The sequence below is a fragment of the Acipenser ruthenus genome, chromosome 58 (assembly GCF_902713425.1).
Source record: "Acipenser ruthenus chromosome 58, fAciRut3.2 maternal haplotype, whole genome shotgun sequence".
Lineage (NCBI taxonomy): Eukaryota > Metazoa > Chordata > Actinopteri > Acipenseriformes > Acipenseridae > Acipenser > Acipenser ruthenus.
Genome location: NC_081246.1, coordinates 3076963 through 3101730, shown reverse-complemented (window position 1 = coordinate 3101730; position 24768 = coordinate 3076963). Strand labels below are relative to the sequence as shown.

The following is a 24768-nucleotide window of genomic DNA, read 5'->3' as shown; positions in this document are numbered from 1 at the left end:
GTATCCCAATTAAACGAAGTGACGTCCCAATTAAATGACATAAATAACATTGTGAAGAACCGTCCCCCAGATTTGTGTCCCATTTAAGCAGAAATCCTGATTATCAGGATCCTGATTAGGTGCCATCGACTACTATACTTCTAAATTCATATTTGATTCTGTTTACCCGTTTCAAAATGCTTGAGAATGATATTTTTTTGAAATGGTAGCTTTTAAAGGGAAATAAAACAAAAAACATCAAAATATGAGTATTGTGATTATTATTTGTTTACCGGAGCATTTATACTTCTGAAATGCAGAAAGATTGTGCTTCACTGATTAGTATTTAATAATACGATGAGTGACAACTGTAAAGTTTATGAGCAGCACAGACTGCTCCCAGCAGAACTCTCCATAGAGCCAGAGAACATTTCAAGTAAAGTTTTATATATGATTTTAAATGCCATTGGATTTATACATTATATAGTTTTCTAAAGTGTGAGTTCTGTGGAAATTCAAATAAAAGCACCTTATATGCAATCTGAAATGACAAACTAAAAGTCTTGTCTCCTTTTCTTCAGTGAGAACGGATCAGCCTCACTCAAAGGAAGTTTCTGAGATGGAAGCAGCTCACATCAGCCCAGAGCTTCCTATTCGATGGGTTGTTTCTGCCGACAGGACTGTTGAGATCAAGGAGGAAGTGACTGAGCTGGGGTGTGACCAGGCCAATGAGCAGAGCCTGCAGGAGGAAACGCCACCTTCTAGCATCACTGAGAGAGGTGAGTGAAACTGGAATGCTGGGAATAGGGGAGTACAGTACATTAAGGGGTCATTTATTTCTGTTTTGGCTTCTTCATTTTGCAGAGGATCTACATTCCTCTAGTTAAACCTTCTGTGCATTTTACTTTATTAGAACACAGTTGCCATTCCAGTTTGTTTACATGCCCATTCAGGCTAACCTAGGGTTTAATGTTTAGGCCTACATGCCCAAATGTATATGTAAACTTAGCATGATACAAGACATTATGTTCAGACCGATTTTGATTATTTTAGGGAATTTCTAAGTAGTTAACACTAGAACTGCCACTGCAGTCATTTTGACGGTTTGAGGTTTTCAAATTTTATGACTTTAAAAAAAAAAAAAATAATAAATACATGTAGTAAATACCCTGACAGCGTTTGAAAGGCAGGATTGCAAAAAATAAGGAAGTTATAATCCTGCCCACCTAGAGCTGCCAAAGCCATCACTGTGACTGCCTTTTACAATACATGTTTTTATTTTGAATGTAACCTACAATATTCTATTTTTTTGTTATCTCTACCCCCACTGAGCTTACAGCACTATGTCTTTGAATAGAATATGGCTCTTGAAGTCTGGACATGTGTTATCCAAAGAGATATTGTAATCCTATCAATTCCTTGTATAACTGGCGTCTGGCTGTCTTTGTGAGCATATGTAGCCTGCTGTCGTATAGTTTTACTATTTTACTCTCACAGGTACGCTGACAGAGACCAGGCTGAAACTCAAAATGGCTCAAAGAAGACGGATGACCACTCAAGAAAGGATCGATATGCTTACCGCTTTGTCCGAAAATGATTCTGATGCAGGGAATGTGAGTGATTACGACAGCGATGAATCCTGGATTTGTGATACAGTCAGTTCCACCAGTGAAAGCGAGGAAAGTGCCACTGAAGTGCCACGATCACACAGAGGGCTCCCCAGGGGCAGAAGAGGTCGTGGCAGAAGCAGCAGTCTTGGGGAATCCTCTGCAGTGCCAGCCGCTTTGCCTGTATCGTATCCTGCAGCAGCTGCAGGCGTGCCAGCCCTGCCAACCGCTTCACCTGCAGCAGTACCAAGGACAGCGACTCCAGCTGCATCGCCAGCACGAACGGGCATTCAGGAGACTGGGAAAGATGGCACTGTTTGGGAAATTATAAGTCCCGGTGTTGACGCTGTGGGAAGACGGGCTGCACAAAATGTTTTGACTGAAACGTCAGGTCCCACGCCGTACGCAAAACGCAACATCAATAGCATTCTCAGTGCTTTTCATTTATTGATTGATATGCGAATGCTACACCACATTCAACGCTGTACTGTAGCAGAGGCACATAGGATACAAAATGATGATTCCTGGGCAATGTCGTTGGAGGAATTAGAAGCATTTATTGCAATCCTGTATGTTCGAGGAGCGTATGGTGGTAAAAGCCTTTACCTGGAGAGCCTTTGGTCTACACAATGGGGAATTGCTTTTTTTATAGAGACGATGTCACGGAATCGTTTTCGTGAAATCTTGAGGTTTTTGAGTTTTGATTTTAGAGGAACGAGAAGGGCCCGCCTTCAGACAGATAAATTTGCCCTGGCATCAGAAATTTGGAACGGCTTCATTGAAAACAGCATTGCCTGTTACAAGCCCGGAGAGAACCTTACAGTGGATGAGCAGCTGTTTTCCACAAAAGCACGGTGTCGCTGGACACAATACATGCCAAACAAACCTGATAAATTTGGGATCAAGTTTTGGCTGGCAGTGGACGTGGATTCCAAATATGTGGTGAATGGTTACCCCTACCTGGGCAAAGATGACACTTGCCCAGCTGGTCAGAGACTGGGTGACAATGTGGTACTCAGGCTGATGGAACCATACTTAGGAAAAGGGAGGAATGTTACCACTAACAATTTTTTTACTTCACTGCAATTGGCAAAAAAGTTGAAGAAAAAGAAAACCAGCCTGGTTGGAACAGTGAACAAAGCAGGAAGATCGCTTCCACCATCTGCGCAAAACTTGCAACCACAGCTGTACTCCAGTACAATTTTGAAACACAATGACTGTGCTACGCTAACTGTTTACAAGTGCAAGCCGAGAAAGAATGTCATTATTCTCAGCTCCCGTCATACTTCCGTTGCCATCGGGACTGTTGACAAGAAAAAACCAGAGACCGTGGATTTCTACAATGACACAAAGCACGGGGTGGACGTTATAGACCAGATGGTCCGTCAGTACTCTGTGAAAGCTGGTTCTCGACGCTGGCCAGTTGCTGTGTTTTACAATGTGCTGGACCTGGCAGCCATCAATTCATTTGTTTTGTACAAGGAATGCACCGGAGAAAATATCAGTAGGAGAGATTTCATCTTGAAGCTAGCCACAGAGCTTCGGCAGAAACATTTCGATCAGAAAACTGCAAAGCAGCCGGGAAACGCAGCTCAATCTGGATTCAGTGCTGCACCCAGCGACACACGCAAGAGAAAGCAATGCAAGGTAGCTAAATGCAATAAAAATAAAACTTCTGATATCTGTGCCCAATGTGAACGAGCAGTATGTGGTAAATGCACAGGAAAAGTTGAGAAGCGTTACATCTGTGTGGATTGTGCTACTTAGGGGGCTACTTTGAAGTCCATTTCCCTGAAAGCACATTCATGTTACATAATGGGAGTTGAGATCTTTTTAATGCTATTTTGTATGTACATATACCTGTTTAAACACTAGTTTCTTTTGAAATGTTTATTTTATTATAGTTTCTCATTTTTTGAAGTAGTGCTTTATATGTGGCAAGTTGGAAAATAAACCCTTTTATGTTTAATTGTTCATTTAAATAAGTGTTTTGGCTGTGCAGATGTTTGATATGATGTGCTTGAAATAAAACTTTTGAGTCGTATCTGATAGTTTGTCTTTCATTTTAATACTGAGGTTGTTTAAAATGTAACCGTCATAATGACTGCCGGTGGCAGTTCTAGGTATGAGTAACCACAGTGTTAATGTTTCTACAGAGTTGTACGTTAAATTAATTGAGTAGCTCTACTAAAAACACTGATTGAATTATGATAGACATAACACTAAATAATAGTTTGAAATTTCTTTCACAATTTTCAAAGGTAGATATCGATGCTAAGACAGCATACATCAGCTCAATATTGTACAACATCTGATATTATGCATATAGTTTGAACTGTACCTTTCTAGTTGTTGTGAAAATGTCAAAGCAGTCTTCCACTGAATTACCCACATAAACAGCACACAGTCTGCAGATATCTTCTTCACAGTGATATAATGGGCAGTGTTTACAGTAGGGGTTGCTGGGCGCTGTGACCAGAGGCATGCAGAGCGCTGAGGACAGTACAGGACAGCACAGATCGGTGAGTCTTGTGTCCTTTGCTGTCCTGACTGTGCTGAGTCTTGAGTCTTGTGTCTTGTGTCCTGTGGCAGTGCCCTGGTTCTCTCGTGAGTCTGGTGTAGGTTCAGGTTCAGTGTCCTAATTTAAATCAAAATCTTAGATACTTTTATTACCATAACCGCAGGAATATTCAGGAATTAAGCAGTTAAATAGTAACAACAGCAATATATGCAGCTATAAACAATAATTCATTTAAAAAACAATGTAATGTTAAATTTGGCAATGCAAACCCACAAAACTAGGGAAATAGGGGTTAGGTTTCTACACTGCAGTAATCTTGAGATGTTCCACCTTGGCATTGCAGAATAGACATTGTAATGCTATCGAAACATAAATAAAGCCAAATACTGACATTACAGCCTATTTAAGAGTAGAATCAAATAAAGTGAATATGCTGATTACAACCCTGTAACCCTAAGAGGAGTCCTGGTATATTCTGCAAGATAATCTACTTCCTGGGGACTGAGGAAACTGGCACAATGTTTCTGGAGACACTAAAAGATTTAAATCATTGTAAATGTTAATGTCAAGAAGTCTAAAATACACATTATACTGTTGTATAGACATATTGGAAATATAGGAAACTTTATTTGGAGTAATATAAATTGGTAAAACTATAGACACCTTGTCTTTTTGCGTCCGCTCTTACCTTCACATGTTTTTTCACAATCTAATATTTCACAGCGTGTTAAATTCAGCTAAACGCATTTTTTATGGCCTTTTTTACCACTATGTGTTTAAAGTGCTATAAAAAACCTATTTTAGACAGTGGTTATATATTGGTATTCCAAATCCTTGTCATAGTCATGCATTAGAAACCCTACAGAAGTGCAAAAAAGTGAATACATTTTTTCTACCTTTTTATGGGGGTATTTGTATAATATAAAAAAAAAAGGTTACCCAAGGAACCTTAGTTAACCTAAAGGTATTTGTTTTGTCAATTTAACATTATTGTGCTTAGTTATAAAAATCAGCAATAACCAAATTCACCACATAGTGAACAGATGCAAGGCAAACTTCAACTAGTTGCATAACAATGCAAACATTGTTTAACTGCCAAAAGTTGTGTCATTATGGGTTGCAAATGTCCATCTAACAATGTCAATGCTGTCTGTGTTTTACAGCGTGTGTCTCTTTTATGGTCTGTGAAGAGACAAAAAAATCAAGTGGTGAGTTTTGTTTGAAACCAACAGGCACCATGTTGATCACTAATTACAACAAGCACTGTAACACAAAGATGTGGACAATTGGAAAAAAACGAGGTTCATGACAATAACAGAAGAATTTAAACAAATGTTTTTAAAAGAGCAAGACAAATGAAAATGCAAGCAAAGAAAAACACTGACTTAAACCAAAAAATGCTGTATTTGCGTTCAGTGGGAGAAATGAAAGAATTTCACCAGATACCTGAAAGACCCGGTCAAACGCTTTTGGAATTTCATCTTGTCAGTAAAAAAGAAAAAAAGAATGGTGAAGACTTTGAGCCAGATTCTCTCCGGAGCATTTATACCATCACCTCCACAGACATGACTATGAATGCAGCATTTTCTAGACCAGCCGTTGCAATTTACACAAACAAGAAACCATTGCCTGGGCCACTTGTGCATTACGGAGCAAAACCAACTCGAGGCATATTATTATTATTATTATTATTATTATTATTATTATTATTATTATTTATTTTTTAGCAGACGCCCTTATCCAGGGCGACTTACAGTCGTAAACAAAAATACATTTCAAGAATCGCAGTACAAGTAATAATACAATTAGGAGCAAGATAAATACAATGACTTTGGTTCTAGCAAGTACAAGTATGACAAAATACGATTCAGTAACGGAGCAGATAACAGTGTCAATGATAGTTACATCAGAATATAATTAAATACAAAATACTACAGATTAAGTATAAGTGTCCAGAGGGGAAAAAAAGAGGAGTTCTACAGGTGCTGTCTTAAGAGGTGAGTCTTGAGGAGGCGTCGGAAGGTGGTCAGGGACTGGGCAGTCCTGACATCTGTAGGAAGGTCATTCCACCACTGCGGGGCGAGGGTGGAGAAGGAGTGGGCTCTGGAGGCAGGGGACCGTAGAGGAGGTAGAGCCAGTCTTCTAGTGCAGGAGGAGCAGAGGTTAGAGGGTCTGGGGGTAGCTCGGTGCAGTCTGGTCAATGCATCTGTAGGCGAGTACAAGAGTCTTGAACTGGATGCGAGTGGTGATCGGTGATAGCTTCTTTTACTGTAAACCAATGTGATCCACCTGCGCTTCCTTCCATCTGATGATGTAGATATCCTTCTGTCTGGTTTTGATGGCTGAAGTGTAATGCTGGCTCCAGGGATCAGCTTATTTTGCCTCCCTGGTGCATCAGCACACACAACGGCTGCAGTACTGGCTCCAGGGATCGACCACTGTGCAGCCTCCCTAGCGCATCAGCATGACAACTGTCTGGCCTTAGCTGAGTAGGGTACTTCTCTGGGGTCTTCAAGTGGGCATCTTCCATCCTTGGTGTTTCATCGACTAGCCAGCATCACCTTAAGAGTGCTCGACAGTGATTCTGGCGTTCCAGCATCACCCCCCTCCGTCCCACTGACAGACTGCAAACATTAATTAAGCAATCTATTGATGGGACACATGGGTCCTTGCAGGACTTAATTGCCTTTGTTTCAATCTAGGGGCAGGTCACAGAACTAAAACAAATATGCCCTATATTTCTTATAAAAACAATAATATAATTTGTATATGATTTGGCAAAACCACATGTCCTCCTATCTGTTAGTAATAAAAGCTGTGCATCTTCCACAGAGGAGGGTGGATCTTGACATTCCATATGGGTCGCTGAAAATTCACCATTTCCTGACTACCACAGTGACTATCGACTGTACTTGGAAACTGCCAGGAAACTCTGTTTGTCAACTACTAAACACTTGTTTATTAAAACTAGAAGGAAAAGACTGTTGCAGCGCTACAAAGGCAGGACTGTGACTTGGCTTCTTCACGTCTAAACCCCTGGAGCAAGGTGTAAACGCTGGGCTTCTCTTTGCATCCCTCCAGGCTGGACCGCGGAGCAACGACCATCGCAGGATTGGTATTCTTCTTACTCCTTCATAGGACTGCTTTATTTCTTCGAACGAGACGTTTGCACATCCATCCAGGTCATAAAGGAAGGTAGCTATACAGTTTATTGAATTTGCAGTGCATAGCTAGAATTATAATGTTGTTCAAATGCTTATAATGATATTTGTTGTCTAAATTGTGTGTTTTTCACTCCATCTTATTCGTATGATTCTGTATGACGCATGCATCCACAATGTTTAGAATTCACATCCTAGCCCTGTGTTTAATGTAATATGCCTGTAGTTAATGTATTTGCATTGTAATATGTCTATTTACTGCATTTGTATAGTGTTATACTGTTTGTATTTAATATACTATGCCCTGTATTTCACTGTATTTAATGTATCATGCATTGTTCCTCACTATCTTGTAAAGCGCTTTGTGATGGTGGTCCACTATGAAAGGCGCTATATAAAATGAAGATTGATTGATAAATACAGTATGTGTAGGTGATGCTTGATGTAGGCGTTTCTGAAGTATTGCTCATATCTAGAAGTTTTTCTTCAAGGTATTTAGCTTCTGAATAAACTTTATTTTCTCAAGTAGTCTATTCTTTTTCTTTGTTTGTTAAACAGCACTATCAAGCACTTAGTGGAGCCCAAGACATTGTTAAACTGAGCCATTCTAATATAACAATATCTCACATGTTTGAAGTAAAAATACACATTCACACCCGAGTAAGAACCTCCGATCCTGCTGAAATAAGAAACTGTATTTTAACTTGGAAAATGTGTGTCTGTGGTGGACCAATTAAACCCGAGACATAATTAATCAATTTCCATCACATTAACTTATTAAAATCAAGTGAACATGTGTGAATGCAGCATTTTAAAATGTAGATATTGTTAAAACATTATTATTATTTATTTCTTAGCAGACACCCTTAGCCAGGGTGACTTACAATTGTTTCAAGATATCATTATTTTTTTACACATTATTTTTACATACAATTACCCATTTATACAGTTGGGTTTTTACTGGAGCAATCTAGGTAAAGTACCTTGCTCAAGGGTACAGCAGCAGTGTCCCCCCACCTGGGATTGAACCCACGACCCGCCGGTTAGGAGTCCAGAGCCCTAACCACTACTCCACACTGCTGCCCACATTTGCTTCACTCATTTGTTGTATTGCAAACTTGTAAAATGTATGTATCCCAAGTTAGTATGCATACATGTATGGACCATTTTATTAATGCTATGATGGGTTGAACATTTGACTCAATAAATGTGAAAAATGCAGGAATGTCTACAAAGACACCTATTGGATTTCAAAGATTCTATTAAGTGAGTTTCTACCTTTTTTGTTTTTATGATTTTACAAATAAAAATTCATGTGAAACTTAAAATCACAGAACCTTGAAATTAAAATATCTTGGATCGTAAAAATCTTGAGTTTGGCTGGTAGAATATCTACGAGACAAGTCTAGTAAATCCATATAGATTGTATGTCTCCCAATTAAAATATCATTGTGTATAAAGTATTAGGAACATGTTCTTATAACACGGTAAGGTGTGATTGGTTAAAAAACTGTTTGACTGAATGAGAAGAATGTATGAATGGCTCCAAAGCTACCGACCTATTGGATTTCAGAGTTACTGTTTAAGTGGTGGTGGTTGATGAGCACTGGCGCTGCAGGTGTCCCGGATGTCCACAGCCCCAACACAGGTGTGCGCAGGGACCGGCCTGTGGTGATAAAAGTTAGAAGTCTAGAGTGTTTGGGCTACCACATTAATATTTAAATTAACTTAATTCAAAATGTTCTTAACATAAATGCTAAAACTATATTTTAATTATACTTTCCAGATATATTTCAAATTTCTTAACAAAAAAATACTAAAAATATGCTTTCAGTTATAAATTCAGGGTTCATTCAAAGCACTTGACCAGTGCATTCACATACAAGATAAAAAGGGACAGACTCAACTAAGAACAACCCTTTAATTTGTAATCGGTGCATATGGTTCTAAAATTATTTACAAAAGCGTAATATTAAGTTAAAATATGATTCATTTTTTCTGCTAAATGCCCAACAAGTTCTACTTAGTTAAAAGCAGTGTGGAGTAGTGGTTAGGGCTCTGGACTCTTGACCGGAGGGTCATGGGTTCAATCCCCGGTGGGGACACTGCTGCTGTACCCTTGAGCAAAGTACTTTACCTAGATTGCTCCAGTAAAAACCCAACTGTCTAAATGGGTAATTGTATGTAAAAATAATGTGATATCTTGTAAGCTGCCCTGGATAAGGGCGTCTGCTAAAAAATAAATTATTATTATTATTATTAAAATCATCTAGATTATAGAAATCTTAGAAGTAATTTAAACAGTTAATTTGCACAGCATATTTTATCATGAAATGTCTTAAAATAAGCTAAATAAATTTAATAATTGTATCAACACATTCTAAATTTATTTAAGCAGGTTACATTAAGCATTTAACAAGTTTAATACATTTGCAAATAATATTACTATGGAGGCACCATCAAGACGTTGTGAACTATATATATTTACCACGACAGCGTGTGTGTAGTTATTTGAAATCAGCTTTGCAGAAAAGCTTGTAGTTGTTATTGAGTAGTCTGGCAAAGAGATTTCAAGAGAAGTTTCTTTAGTCTAAAAGAAAGAAATAGGCAGTCTTGAAGTTCACTTTCTTTCTTAGCGAAGCATTCAAACAAGCAGTCTTTTGAGTTCATTCCAGCACAGGGAAACACCAACCAGGAATCAATAAGTCTTGATGGTCTTTGATGTTTTGATGAGAGATCCAGGGAGACAGAGATAGTGATTTCTATATGTGTAAGGTATAAACCACGATGGGCTGTCCAGTTCCCATGATGATATATACCACGCCTGGGGTAGTATACCACACCTGGGCCTTTCTCCACCCCAGAAGTGGTATATATCATCGGAACCGCATGCCCTGAAGTGGTTTACATCGCTTATAAACATGGCTACCTGTCATCTGGGGGAATTCAAATAATTTAAATAATTAAAACACATTTTAAAATAAGACAAAACCAGAAACGTATATTGTGTATACATCTGCAGTGTAATATAGTCCCACATTTAATTTATTGTTCACTTATTAAAAATAAATTGCATGTCTCCGTTTATTGTGAATTTATGCATAAAAGGTGTCATCTTGAAACTAGAGGAAACTGAGCACAAGCTAATGATGTTGATGGTCTGGGCAGAGTTTCAGATAACACTGAGGAAGGCAGGAGAGCAGCTGCGATGGATGCTGAAGCCGGATCTTGAGGGGAGTTTGTGTCCTCGTGACAGAGAGCGAATGAATCCCTCCCGATCTGTGAGGGTACTGTATAATCAGAGCAGAGCGCCCCGTAATGGATGGTTCGGCAGTTCATTCCAGGGTCAGTCGTAAGCCAGCCATCCAGGAAGGGGGCGGGGCCACGATACCAGAAGTAATTTCCTTAATGCGGTAGGTGATGTGTCAGTCACGGATTGGAGGAGACGTGATTGGCCACGCCACCGAAAGAGGGAGTGACTGAGGGTATTTAGGGGAAGTGGCCCCAGTGATCTGTTCATTTTGATGTGGTTACCACTTGGACCGAGAAAGGAAGTGATCAATTTGTGAATCGTGAGTGTTAGTGTGTTGTTTGTTTCTAACTGTCTGTGCTTGTCATTATAGAAGTCTAACCTAAACCGCCAGCAATTAAACCCAGACTCCACTGCACCATTCTACACGAATAAACCTGTAAATCACCACCTTCACTAAGAGCACTGACTCTGGACTTGTGACTGTGTTGTGTTTCTGTGTGTCTTGTTTAGTGTATTTTTTCGGGACTGAACCCCGTGGTTTGCCTGAGCGATACACATCGTTGTGTAGAGCCAGGTATTATTATTTGTCAGCAAATAAAGAGCTGCTTGTGTCTATCATTCCTGAGAACTGCATCACCACTGCCCTATAAATTACTTTGCCACAAACATACCCAGTCTATATAAAAATCACTACACAGCATTTTCAAGACGCTGGGTACTGTTTTATCAAGGCATTTCTTTCCAATGAGATTCTGACTCGCTCTAAAGCAGCACAACGCATTTTTGTCCCAGATGGCGTTCCATAGAGATCACTAAAGGTGCGAACGCATGATCTGGTTGGTTTACTTTATGCTATCTAAATCTTTTAAATAGAGGCTCAAGATCTGCTGTGTTGATGCTGTTATGTGTGTGTGTATATAATCTTAAAAATCACATAGCTGTTTTTCATTTGCCATTTTTCTAAACAGTCGCGCAAATTCTGGTGAGGCGGTAAATAAGTGTTTTTGTCATTTGTAGCGAATACAAACACCTGATTTTTGTATATGAATACATGTAAAACAATATTCATTCGGATATTTGTCCCAGCACTTAAAATAAACATTTATTTAAAAAAAAACTGTGTAAATAGGTATATGTACATACAAAACTGTAAAAACGAAAGTAGTTTTTAACTTAAAACTAAAGTAACATGTTTTCTCTGTGTGTGTTGCTGGGTGCAGCACTGAATCCAGGTTGAGCTGCGTCTCCCTGCTGCTTTGCAGTTTTCTGATCGAAATGTTTCTGCCGAAGCTCTGTGGCTAGCTTCAAGATGAAATATCTCATACTGATATTTTCCCTTGTGCATTCCTTGTACAAAACGAAAGAATTGCTGGCTGCCAGGTCCAGTAGAGATAACAGGCTTGTCTATCTAAATAAAATAGAATATTGTAGGTTATATTCAAAATAAAAACATGTATTGTAAAGGCAGTCACAATAGCTGCTGTGGTGGTTCTAGGTGGGCGGGATTATAACGTCCTTATTTTTGTGATCCTGCCTTTCAAACGCTGTCAGGGTATTTAATGCATGTATTTAGGAAAAGTCAAGAACACTCCAAGCACAACTCATTGAAACCACTTGACTAAGCTCACTGTCCATAACATACAAAATCCTGAGCCAATCACAGCCTGCTACCTTTGCACTGATTTATCTAAGCACGCTTGTATCCTTGGTTTTCAGCACAGTGCGTACCTGGGAAATGCAGTTTCCTTTCTGAAATTCACATAATGACATCACTCAATTATTAACAGCCAGAGCGGCGACTTCAATGATATTTTTAATTGCCAACACGTTCGTTTAGGATTTCTGCCACGCTGCCACTACGGGAATCAAACACAGCCGATGGAAGCTGCAGAGAAGTTAACCTCTTCCCACATTTAGTTAGCTTGTTTCTGCTGTGTGATTTCGCTGGTGCTTTTTAAAGCTCTTTAAATACTTGAAACGCCTCACACATTCAGTACAGTGATATGGTTTATCTCCCAAGTGAATTTGCTGGTGTTCCTGGCTGCTGGTGTTTTTTGAGGTGTCCTAACTGAATAAATCTTTTCCCACATTCAATACAGTGGTAGTCACTTACAACTACGTCTCACCCTTCTCTTCTCACATTCAGTACAGTGGAACGATTTCTCTCCTGGGTGAGTTTGCTGGTGTTTAAGACATTGTAATTTCGTGAAGGTCTTCTCACATTCATTGCAATGGTTTGGTTTCTCTCCTGTGTGAAATCGCTTGTGTATTTTAAGGTTTCCTAACTGAGTGAAGCTTCTCCCACATTCATTACAGTTGTATGGTTTCTCTCCTTTGTGCATTAGCTGGTGTTTTTTAAAGTTTCCTAATAGAGTGAAACTCTTCCCACATGGATTACAGTAGTTTAGTTTGTCTTTAATGTGGACAGGTTCCAGTTCAGTAGCCTCCTCATTACTGTGAACAGGTTCCATGTCCAATTCTCGCATCGGTTTTACTTCAGTACCTGAAAAACAGAATATGTTAAAAGGACATTTTAAATCATTATATAGCAGACAAGCGCTTGCATTTTAAACAGCAGTTTTCAGATATCTGCATACAGATATTTAGTAGAAATTCTTCAGAATAGTTACAATGAGTGAAAATCACTGTATGTCTTTCCTGAAATGAGTCTGTTTGCAGTATATTAATTTTGTATTAATTCTAGAAGCACAATTGTTTTTCATATTAACTACGCTATTACATTAAATACCAGCTTGAAGATAACTATTAATATAAATAGTTTACAATAGGAGTTTGTTACGAAAACTGCAATTCAAGGAACTGAACAGCACAGATTTTCAAAACCCTGCCCAATCAATAATGTGCTCATGTTGTTCCAATTTGAATCTAGATTTGTGACAAGAAAGTATATGAAACACTCTCCAATTTGCATAGTCCACCTTTCCATTTCTTAATACATTGTTAAAAGAGACATTGCTGGAACCCCCATGCGACTGCATTGCTGTCCTCAGCTTTACTCACAGGCTGTGCTGCTCGTGGACGGCATCGCTCCTTCCTCCTTTCCATCTGCAGCTCTTTCCTGAGGGGGGTGATGTTTCCCCTGAATGGACCCCAGCACAGTGCCATCTTCTCCAACACTAGAACAAGTGTCTTCAGAGACAGACTGATTGGGTTTCATGCAGGCCAATTTAGGTGGACCATCATCACAATGGCTAGATCCCACCTTAACTATATTCTCCTCCGTCATATTGACCTTATTTTCTTTAGAAACTTCCTCTGTGATGTGAACAGACTTCAGTTCCAGGGCCTCCACTGTAATGTGGACAGGTTCAAGTTCAGGGACCTCTATACTTTCAACAATTGTTAACCCTGTAATCTCCATTATACTTCCACACCACTCCTGATCAAAGATTTCGTCTTGTCCAGCTTCTATCACTGGCCCCTCCTCTGCTTCATTGAAAGCGCGTCTCTCTTCAATATCTGCGTGAAACACATTTCACATTTTATCTCTTCCCTTACTACACAGGCTTTTCAGAATTCAACTGATAAATAAACAGGGTGACTCCAAGCTGACCTCATTCTGGGCAGGTGGTTGCTCAGCCCACTCAGTTTTATGAAATAAGAAATCATAAATATTGATCCCATAGATAGATTTATACACAGATTTCAAGTGTGTCCTAATGATTACCAGGAATGTCATAATTTGGCCTGTGAGCTGCGGTCCAGCATTGCTAATTTCTGAAGTGTTAGTGGGGATCCCTCAAAATATATAAAACTGAAAATGTTCAGGTAGACCTGGGATCTATTATACTTATAACTACCATTACAATTCCAGCAGAATTGTTTACTGAAATGACAATTACAATGCTATTTTATTCAATGGCAATTACAGTAAGGCATTGAGGTATGATGGGATGCATCGACATGATATAAATTGCACACATAAGGCAATATAAGGTACGATGCAAAGTGGAGGTCCTTTAACTCTTAAGTGTGCGATTATACCATGTCAACCCATCCCCTGTCGTGCATTTATGCTATTATAAAAATGATTAGATGCGTGTGCTTTTTAAAAATTAACACAGCAAATAAATAAATCAATCTAATAACACCGAATACCAAAATGCACAAGAAATTAGTTCGAGTGAAAAGTAAACATTAGTTTAAATGGGTCTTATTTTGAATGATCAGTTTATTAATACATACAATATTGATTAACACTAGAAGCTGGTCAATTTGACCGTTTGGGGTTTTAAAATTTAAATCACCCTGCGTTCCGGAATGTAACATGCACGCCCGTTTGTGACACCATTTGAGCCACATATAATTATAAGTATGTTAACCTAGAATCGCCAAAACCGGTTTTAACTGGTTATTTCAATACATATTTGGGCAGCAGTGTGGAGTAGTGGTTAGGGCGCTAGACTCTTAACCGGAGGGTTGTGGTTTCAATCCCAGGTGGGGGACACTGCTGCTGTACCCTTGAGCAAGGTACTTTACCTAGATTGCTCCAGTAAAAACCCAACTGTATAAATGGGGAATTGTATGTAAAATTAATGTGATATCTTGTAACAATTGTAAGTTGCCCTGGATAAGGGCGTCTGCTAAGAAATAAATTATTATTATTATTATTATTATTATTATTATTATTATTATCAAATATAGCCTATAATCCTGCCTGTCCTTTTCAATACAATCACCTGTCCTTTTCAATACAAACAGTCCCATGATTAGGTGGCATCTACCTGTCTACATTCTTTGAGTGCTTGAAAAACACGCCTCTCCGAGTCATAGGTACCCCCTTGTGTATAGCATTGCAGGGACATTCTAACAACTATACTGAGACTGAGTGGGCATACTGAGAGTGATACACTGAAAATAAAAATGTCTCAGAGACCGAGAATGACCAGAGTGCCTGAGACAGTGGAATACTACAATGCCACAAAGTTGGGTATGGATGTGCTGGACCAGATGGCACGACAGTATTCAGTCAAAGGTGGATCTCGTCGGTGGCCTGTGGCTGTATCTGATAAGATTTTGGACCCGGCAGCCATCAATGCATGTGTTTTGTACAAGGAATGTTCCCTTGGAAAACTGCAACAGGAGGGACTTCATCTTGCAGTTAGCCATGGAGCTTCGGCAAGCACATATGGATCAGAAAAGGACAGAGACAGATGCCCCTTCTGGCAGTGCTGCAGCCGCTGCACCCACATGCAAGAGGAAACAGTGCCAGGCTGCAAAATGCAACGACAACAAATCTTTGGAGGTCTGCAGCGGCTGTGGAAGGCAGTGAGCGGTAAATGCTCAGGGAAAGTGGAGAAGCGTGTATTGTGTGGACTGTACAGCTTAGAAAGCTGCCAGGTATGTAGGCTACATAAATATGTTATGTAAATAGTTTATTGTGTTATAGTTATTTATGTTTTGAAGTAGTGCATTATATACTATTTTTGAAAAATGACCCTTTGATGTTTACAAACAAATAAAATGTTTATATATTTGTTTATTTAGCAGACGCCTTTATCCAAGGAGACTTACAGAGACTAGGGTGTGTGAACTATGCATCAGCTGCAGAGTCACTTACAACTACGTCTCACCCGAAAGACGGAGCACAAGGAGGTTAAGTGACTGGCTCAGGGTCACACAGTGAGTCAGTGGCTGAGGTGGGATTATAATTTCTTATGTACAGAGAGACCAGTTACTAACCATGCTAAAATACTCTGCTTGTAAGAATCAAGCAATCCACTTATAAGAATCATTTCGGGGCAAACTGACTGCATGTAATACGGTACTGTATCACGTGCAATGACGTGTACAGACAAAGCTTTTTTTTTATTTTTGATCACATCTCGCATGATTAGGCAGGTACGCAGCGTGGATGATGCAGGAAACACTGCATTGTTTGTAATCAGACAGTGAGTGCGTCACTGCATTGTACAGGTATGTTTTTTGTGTTCTCTGTAAGTGAAAATTGTTTGAATAAAGTGAATACACATCCATTGAATACATACGGAGTACAGCATTTATTGTGCGATATGCATTCAAGGGAGGGGGGTTGCGGCACCAGATACGCATGCCAGCGTCACCAGATACGCATGCCAGCGTCAGTGACACACTGTTGCTGGAGGTGACAAGCGCTCAGTGCCTACTGGCGCTGGTGTGTAACACCTGTAACATGTTAAACCAGCGCTCAGTGTATAACACCTGTAACATGTTAAACCAGCGCTCAGTGTGAAACACCTGTAACATGTTAAACCAGCGCTCAGTGCCGCACCGCCGCGGACCAGCAGACCATTGCGAGCTAGCAAGCCAATATAGAAAGTGTCACATGACAAGTGTTCGTGTGGTGTTTTAGCTTGCTGAAATCATCTTTAGAAACTTTATTTTTATTTTTGATGGCGCACATTGTAAGAGATATTCTGGAAGACGATGTTGAAAAGAATTGTGGGAAATGTGGGATCAGGCATAGAAGTAAAGGTGTATTTCAAGGTCTTAAAACGACATTTCCCACAATTCTTTTCAACGCCCCGTCCCTGCCTATTGGCTGAGCGTCGCAGAGCTAGCAGGGGCGGCGCATTCAAATTTCAAACTGTACAGACAGACACGGAGCACTTGGCTTATGTGTTTTTAAGTTACTAACTGTCTCTGTTGAACCGAATACTGTTTTGTTTTTAGCCGTATTTTTATTTTGATCGGCAGACGCGCTCTGGATGCAAGCACGGCGCTGACATGTCATTTCCTAAAATTATATTAAGCGAGGTTTCGGATAAATATAGAAAGAAAAAAGGGAGTGTATATTTTAGCACTAGTACAACAAGACCATGTACGGAATTAAAATGAATGGACTATAGAATAGTCTTTTTTTGTAACAATTTAATTGGTTTAAAAGCAAACAAGATTATCCATAAACCAATGTTAACAGAAAATAAATATAAAAAGAGAATTTCGACAAAAGCTGCCGGGAAGCGCTGTCGCTGCTGATTGCTTGTTTCTACCCGCTTTGAAAAGGGAGTCTCCCCTTCCAGAATATCACTTACAATGTGCGCCATCAAAAATAAAAATAAAGTTTCTAAAGATGATTTCAGCAAGCTAAAACACCACACGAACACTTGTCATGTGACACTTTCTATATTGGCTTGCTAGCTCGCAATTGGCTGCTGGTTATATATATATATATAAATTACTGCTAATATGATGTTGTTAGCATTGTTAAATTCTGCGTCTTTCGCTAAATTCACCTTTCTGCTGTAATGGTGGGTTATTCTAAATGTGATTAACACCAGCTCACAGACTTATAACGCTTGATCGCTGTATTACGCTCCATCTTTATTCCTCATGGAACCGACACAACTCTGCGTGGAGTTTTCAACTCCTCCTCAGAAAGTGCAGTGAATGAAATGCAAGTCTAGCTTTTTTCTTGGTGACAGTTTTGTAGGATATACGCAGCCCACTTAGAAGCCTTTACTGATTTAGTTACTGGTTACTTTATAGATATATAAAATTAGGATACGGCAGTGACAGAGGAATGTGGATCCAAGGTGATGGGCCTGTTGAAAAGTTGTGTGGGATTAACGTATGGTTTATAGAACGCAGCTAACAAATCAGAGACTGATTTATAATTACAATTATGATGCAGTAAGTACAATTGTAATTACACAAATAAAGTAACAAAACGACACACATTAACAGGTTTACTCTGTTAAATAACCAAGCAATACTCACAGGTACATACAAAAACCTACTATATAACTTTTTTTTCTTCTAACAAATAGGGTCACGAAATGTGTGGAAAATACAAGTGATCGCATGACAGAAATGCGTAATTGAACTGAAATTCAGTCAATTACACGGTATAATTACAACTCAATTACAATTATGCTGGCGTGCCAAGGTTCATTTACAGGTCTGTGTTCGGGGTCTATATTTGATACATTGTGATAAAGGTATCTGCAAAGTACAGAGAGCAAATGTTTTAATTGCGCTCTACTTTAAATACATTCTAACCAAAAATGTAAAAGAGGGATTTTAATTGCGTTCTTTGCAGATTCCATTTAAGTCAATAATTAAAACTTACCTTGAAATCTGGTCAATAATGCGCGATTCTCACTGATTTGAACGTCTTGTTCATTAGAGTCGGTGTTCATGTTGCACAGAGCTTGTATAATGTTCGCATCCGCCGCGCTGATACATTGTCGCAGTGCTTTCAACTCGCTCTCTGATATTTCCAATCTCAGCTTCAGACTTTCATTCTCTTTCTCCTTTCCAGCCATTTCCATTTGGAATTCAGTGAATTTGCCGCCGACAACTTTTGTGATTTCGCACAAGACGGTGTCTACAGCCGCTTTCACTGCGTGCTCGATGGTAGAGGCGAGCTCGTCTTGAAAGAACGACACGGAGACGCTGACGTCCATCTTCACTGACTGTTAGTGTGGGGGCAGGTCTAGCGGAATCCTTTTATTCGGAATCAAAGACTTCGGTTTTTATTTAGTATTTTTAATGTAGAATTCCCATTCACAGTCAGAACTTCTGGTGTAACAAAGGAAGACAAACCGACTTGCAAGGAGTCACTTTTCGTTTTTCAGAGCTCTGCTAGAACTTAAACGCGTTTGTTTTCTCGGTAAATCACGTTGACAAGTTCAAATTCTCTGTAGCTACGACAGACACGGTTAATTCTGTGCGAGATCTTAAATTAAACAGAAAAAAAGACTATTCGTCACAACTCAATGCAGGTAATAAACGAATAAAAAAAACATGAATTATTAGAAAACATTTCTACCCAACCTAAATATTTTAAACAAGTGATACAATGCTGTACAAATCACCATTGATCACAGCCATTTTTCTCCTCCAGCACAAACAAATGAACCTTTTGCCTGCACGAAAATGAAAGCTTCACTTGTAGTGGGCGTGCCTGGGTGGAAGCGTCGCGTATTATTGGCTGCAGAAACGGTTATGAAACGGGATGCCAGAGTTCGCCATGTTGGCTCCTACAGCGCACCGTTTTACGACGCTATGTTTGATAGTAGATCCAATTTGTCTCCAGTTTCATCTCTCTCTGCTTTGTGCTGCTGGTGCTCAACGGGTTTGGGGATTCCAAAGCTTTGTAGTGTTTGGTTGGTGTTGCAACACTACACGTTATTTCTTCTTGGTGTCTCTGTTAGTTTACAGCATCCTTTCAGAGTTTTGTTTTATTAAAGATGCAGACTGACAAGCAGACAGAGCCCCACAATCCTGTTCAGTTTGACACTACAATATAATCCCTGCTTGGTGCCTGTGTTAGTTTTTTTTAATTAATTTAAATGGAAGAAAGATTATTAAGTCTCCAAACAGTATCTTGAAAGTTAATACTATATGTTTGTATTATACGTACAATTTATAAAACATATTATTATATATTAACATACTACTTAAACATCTTGCAACTGTAATTTAACATAACTATAGTATGAACAACAATAATAATTTAAAAAATATATAATTATTAGTTCTGCACTTCACTTGCATTGTATCATCACTGATTGTATCAGTGTCTCCATTATTAATACTATGGAAACATACTTGTAATATAAACCTATATATATATATATATATATATATACTCTGTGACACCTAGCGTGCCAAATGCAGTCCAGATCAGTTTTGAAACGACAGAGAAAACATACTGCAACTCTATAATGCACCGTACTTAACAACTGTAAACCTAAATTGTAAATATTCTAGCAAAAAACATCAGAAAAATAAACACGTAATAATACTACACACCTACAGCCTGTTTACCATAGCAACAAGTGTCCCAAAGACCAGCAATATAGATAGATAGATAGATAGATAGATAGATAGATAGATAGATAGATAGATAGATAGATGTGTGTGGTCCAGTGGTTAAAGAAAAGGGCTTGTAACCAGGAGGTCCCTGGTTCAAATCCCACCTCAGCCACTGACTCATTGTGTGACCCTGAGCAAGTCACTTAACCTCCTTGTGCTCAGTCTTTCGGGTGAGACGTAGTTGTAAGTGACTCTGCAGCTGATGCATAGTTCACACACCCTAGTCTCTGTAAGTCGCCTTGGATAAAGGCGTCTGCTAAATAAACAAATAATAATTATATATATTATATATATAATAACCATCAACAGGCTGTAGCAGATAAGCAAAACATTACATATTAATGCAATTTTATTTTTTAACTCATTCAATAATTCTTACCTTTTCAGATGTTTCCAAAGCACTGACTGCGTAAAGTTGCGTAATCCATTTTTTAGATCCACAGAATCCGTCAGATGTTTATGAATGTGAAGGAAAAGCAGGTGGTGCATGGATGATCGTAGGTACGTTTTCATCCTTCAGAGACATGAAAAGCTGCGCTCAGCAGTAGCATTAGACATTGTGATAGTAAGGAGCTCGCATTACTTGCTGCTAACGATGGAGATGTACCAAAAAAATTCAAGTTAGACTGTGTCAGCTTTTGTTTTTTACTGGGGGGGTCCAAGTTTTTCTCGCCTTTTGTTCATGTTTGCTTGTCTTACGCTGTTCGCAAAGGACCAGTATATGTCAGACCTCGCGTGAACTCTGCATATCAGGATCCTTTGCGTACAGTGTGGCGGAAGTAAAGGCTTAGTTTATTGCTCCGAGGATATTGACTATGTTTTACCAAAGCGGACATATTTATTTTGTTAACAAGTGGGGGGGCCTGGACCCTCCCACTTTTAAAAGTGCAAGGGCCATGGCCCCCTGGACCACAAGGCTCCGATGCCCCTGCTGACCGCTAGTGAGGCATCAGAGGGAGGTATTTAATTTCGCCTTTGTCCATGTCCTGAGGAGTAACATTTTCTTAAAAGAAAATAAATAAATAAAAACATATAATGTCAATTAAAAAAAAAAATCAAAAACAAACATTGTTATTGCCTGCATGCAGTGCCTTACACTTTTCTCTATTAAATGTTATTTGCCATGTGTCTGCCCAGTTCTGAATGCTGTCTAGATAATTTTTAATGACCTCTGCTGCAACAGTGTTTGCCTCTCCTCCTATTTTTGTGTCTTCTGCAATTTTAACAAGTTTGCTTACAATACCAGAATTTAAATCATTAATGTAGATTAGGAATAGCAGAGGACCAAATACTGATCCCTGTGGTACACCACTGGTTACCTCACTCCATTTTGAGGTTTCTTCTCTATTCAGTACTTTCTGTTTTCTACATGTTAACCACTCCCTAATCCATGTGCATGCATTTCCTTGAATCCCTACTGTGTTCAGTCTGAAGATTAATCTTTTACGTGGGACTTTGTCAAAAGCTTTCTGGAAATCTAAATAAACCATGTCATATGCTTTGCAGTTATCCATTGTCGATGTTGCATCCTCAAAAATATCAAGCAGATTATTTAGACCCGATCTCCCTTTCCTAAAACCTTTTGGTCCCTTTTAAACGCTTTGTAAAGTGCCTTTTGTTAGCTGAATATATTTTTTAATTGATCTATTAAACCACTTTGGCCATTTTGTTTTAGATTTAGATTTATCTACTTTTGGGATGTAATTATTTTGCGCCTCTATTACTACATTTTTTGAAAACAGCCATCCTTTTTCTGTGGATGTTTTCTCTATTTTACTCCAATCTACTTCTGTTAGTCTCTTTTTCATACCTTCATAGTTTGCTTTTCTAAAATTGTAAACCTTAGCTTTAGTCATTACTTTTTGGGTTTTAAAAATCGCTTCAAATGAGACCATGTTGTGGTCTGAGTTTGACAATGGTTCTCTGGCCTCTGTTTTAGTTATTCTGTCTGTTATTCGAAAAGACTAAATGAAGGCATGCCTCCCCTCTATTTAGTGCCTTGACAAATTGCGTTAGGAAGCAGTCATTTGTCATTTCCACCATTTCAATTTCGTCTGTCGTGCTCCCCACCGGGTTTTCCCATTTTATATGGAGGAAGTTGAAATCCCCCATTAGTATGGCTTCTCCTTTGCTACACACATTTCTAATGTCATTGTATAACAGATTATTTTGCTCGGTGTCTGAATTTAGCGGTCTATAGCATGCTCCAATTATTATGTCCTTTGATTTTTTGTTATTCTGACCCATTGGTTGTCATGACTGGCATGCCTGCAGCTTTTGCAGGAGACGATACAGGCAAAGCTGCTGGCACTGCAGAGGATTCTCCAGGACTGCTGCTTCTGCCATACAATGGCACCTTCCTCGCTTTCACTGGAGGAACTGCCTGTATCACAAATCCAGGATTCATCGCTGTCGTAATCACTCACATTCCCTGCATCAGACTCATTTTCGGAGAAAGTGCTAAGCATATCAATCCTTTCTTGAGTGGTCAAGCGTCGTCTTTGAGTGATTTTGAGTTTTCAGTAACTTTTTAAGATTGCATGATTCTGTAACTTAAAAACTACCGACTCATTTTCACAAAATTGAGAAAAAAATTCTCAACGCTGTTAAAATAAACATCTGAAACTTTTTCAACATTCAGAAAAGTGATAAGGATTCTCTCCTGTGGATTATTTGATGCAATTTATTTAGTAGTCGCCAATTGATTATTATTATTATTATTATTTATTTATTTATTTATTTATTTATTTATTTATTTCTTAGCAGACATCCTTATCCAGGGCGGCTTACAATTGTTACAAGATGGTATTTTTTACATACAATTACATTATTTTTTTTACAAATTATTTTAACATACAATAATACAGTTGGGTTTTTACTGGAGCAATCTAGGTAAAGTACCTTGCTCAAGGGCACAGCAGCAGGACAATGCAGCTCTGGGCAGTTTACAGGCAAGTCCGCAGGCGCCCGGCCAGCCTGCAGGGGTCACTGGTGCGCAGTGAGCTGAAGACAACCTGGCTGACCTAAACCCTCCCCACCTGGGCGACGCTCGGCCAATTGTGGCCACCCCTAGGGAGCTCTCGTCCACAGTTAGCAGTGGAATAGCCCGGACTTGAACCGGAGACCTCCAGGCTATAGGGCACATCCTGCACTCCATGTGGAGCCCCCTTAGGTGAAATTTATGACTGACACACCTCCCAGACATGCATCCCTCCTGTGTGAATTAACTGGTGGGATTTAAGATTTCGTAACTGACGGAAACACTTCCCTCATCTAATTTATGTCCTGTGTGTAGTTTTAAGTTCCGCAGGTGATTGAAACTCTTCCCACAGTCAGCACAGTGATATGGTTTCTCTCCTGTGTGTATTTGTTGGTGGTCTTTAATATTTCCTAATTTAATTAAACTTTTCCCACATTCACTACAGGTATGTGGCTTCTCTAAAATGTGGATTTGTTAGTGAAGCTTCAGGTTTTTTAACAAACTCTTTCCACATGTTGTACAATCTGTTAAACATTTTAGAATGATGATCTGCCTCTTTGATATGGACTGATTCTAGTACAGGACTCTTCTTTAATTTGGACAGGTTTCAGTTCAGGAAGCTCCTATTTAATAGAGACAGGCTCCATCTTTAAATCTTCTTTTTCACAAGGATAAATACAGATTTGTCTTCTGAAGAACTATCCCAGAAAAATAATTCTTTAATTCTACTGCATTCCTTATGTTCACAAATGTACTGTACGGAGGGACATTCATACTTATAAGCACTCACAGGATTAACCAGGCAAGAGATTCAATAAACATGAATATAAAGTGTGTAAACTTCCATTCCCATGTAAACCCCCACATTAGATTTGTTTAAACAGTTCTGCCTGCCAGCATCATGTAGAGCTCCTTGAAACTAAAGCATGAACCTGAAAGGTCTCTACATGCAATGAGAGAATTAAAGATTACTCCACACCACTATTTTGATCTATAACTTAGTCAGACTCGTGTTCAATAATAATTTGTATACAGATTCCAGCTATTTACAGCTAGAAAGAAAACACAACCTCCCAAGTGTAGGATTAGTTATGAAGTCATTAAAAGAGACCAGCATGTAGGCTTAATCAAGGGCAAGACCACACTTCTCTAGCCTCTCTCTCTACAAAATAACATTTTCACTCCAACCTCTCCTTTTTATACTTGAACTCAAGTAACTCCTCCCCTTGGAACCAACCAAGAATGGAGAAATACAGTTAACATTATTTATTTCTTAGCAGACACCAGTATCCAGGGTAACTTACAATTGTTACAACATTACTTTTACATACAATTACCCATTTATACAGTTGGGTTTTTACTGGATCAATCTAGGTAAAGTACCTTGCTCAAGGGTACAGCAGCAGTGTCCCCCACCTGGGATTGAACCCACGACCCTCCGGTCA

The 24768-nt window shown here is 39.1% G+C and overlaps 4 protein-coding genes across 5 annotated transcripts in view; 2 read left to right on the top strand and 2 right to left on the bottom strand.

Annotated features, from left to right (window-relative positions):
* LOC117971128 (zinc finger protein 397-like) overlaps window positions 1-19736 on the bottom strand; it is a 186936-nt gene extending 167200 nt beyond the window's left edge. The window contains exons 1-2 of the mRNA XM_059018034.1: window positions 18593-19736; window positions 13543-14001 (exon numbers count right to left, since the gene is read on the bottom strand). Coding sequence (XP_058874017.1) covers window positions 13543-14001; window positions 18593-18929 — 796 coding nt within the window. The 5' untranslated portion in view covers window positions 18930-19736. The remainder of the gene's footprint in view (window positions 1-13542; window positions 14002-18592) is intronic.
* LOC117971126 (zinc finger protein 300-like) overlaps window positions 1-24768 on the top strand; it is a 199828-nt gene that overhangs the window by 24115 nt on the left and 150945 nt on the right. The window lies entirely within an intron of this gene.
* LOC131724953 (oocyte zinc finger protein XlCOF26-like) overlaps window positions 1-24768 on the bottom strand; it is a 275201-nt gene that overhangs the window by 234784 nt on the left and 15649 nt on the right. The window lies entirely within an intron of this gene.
* On the top strand, window positions 423-8022 carry LOC117971127 (piggyBac transposable element-derived protein 4-like). 2 transcript variants are annotated; one of them, XM_059017969.1, is made up of 2 exons: window positions 423-758; window positions 1477-3630. In XM_059017969.1, the coding sequence occupies exons 1-2, from the start codon at window positions 599-601 to the stop codon at window positions 3351-3353; spliced, it is 2037 nt and encodes a 678-aa protein (XP_058873952.1). In that variant the 5' UTR covers window positions 423-598; the 3' UTR covers window positions 3354-3630. The 2 variants fall into 2 exon arrangements, 1 of the variants encoding a protein (XP_058873952.1); XR_009320356.1 differs by lacking the exon at window positions 1477-3630 and adding an exon at window positions 6940-8022 and having other exon boundaries at window positions 644-758.

Bases quoted from the DNA above. Each gene is read 5' to 3' on its own strand.
- LOC117971127 (XM_059017969.1), top strand. From the start codon at position 599: ATGGAAGCAGCTCACATCAGCCCAGAGCTTCCTATTCGATGGGTTGTT. The intron at 759-1,476 runs GTGAGTGAAACT...TTACTCTCACAG, and splicing joins TTCTAGCATCACTGAGAGAG to GTACGCTGACAGAGACCAGG.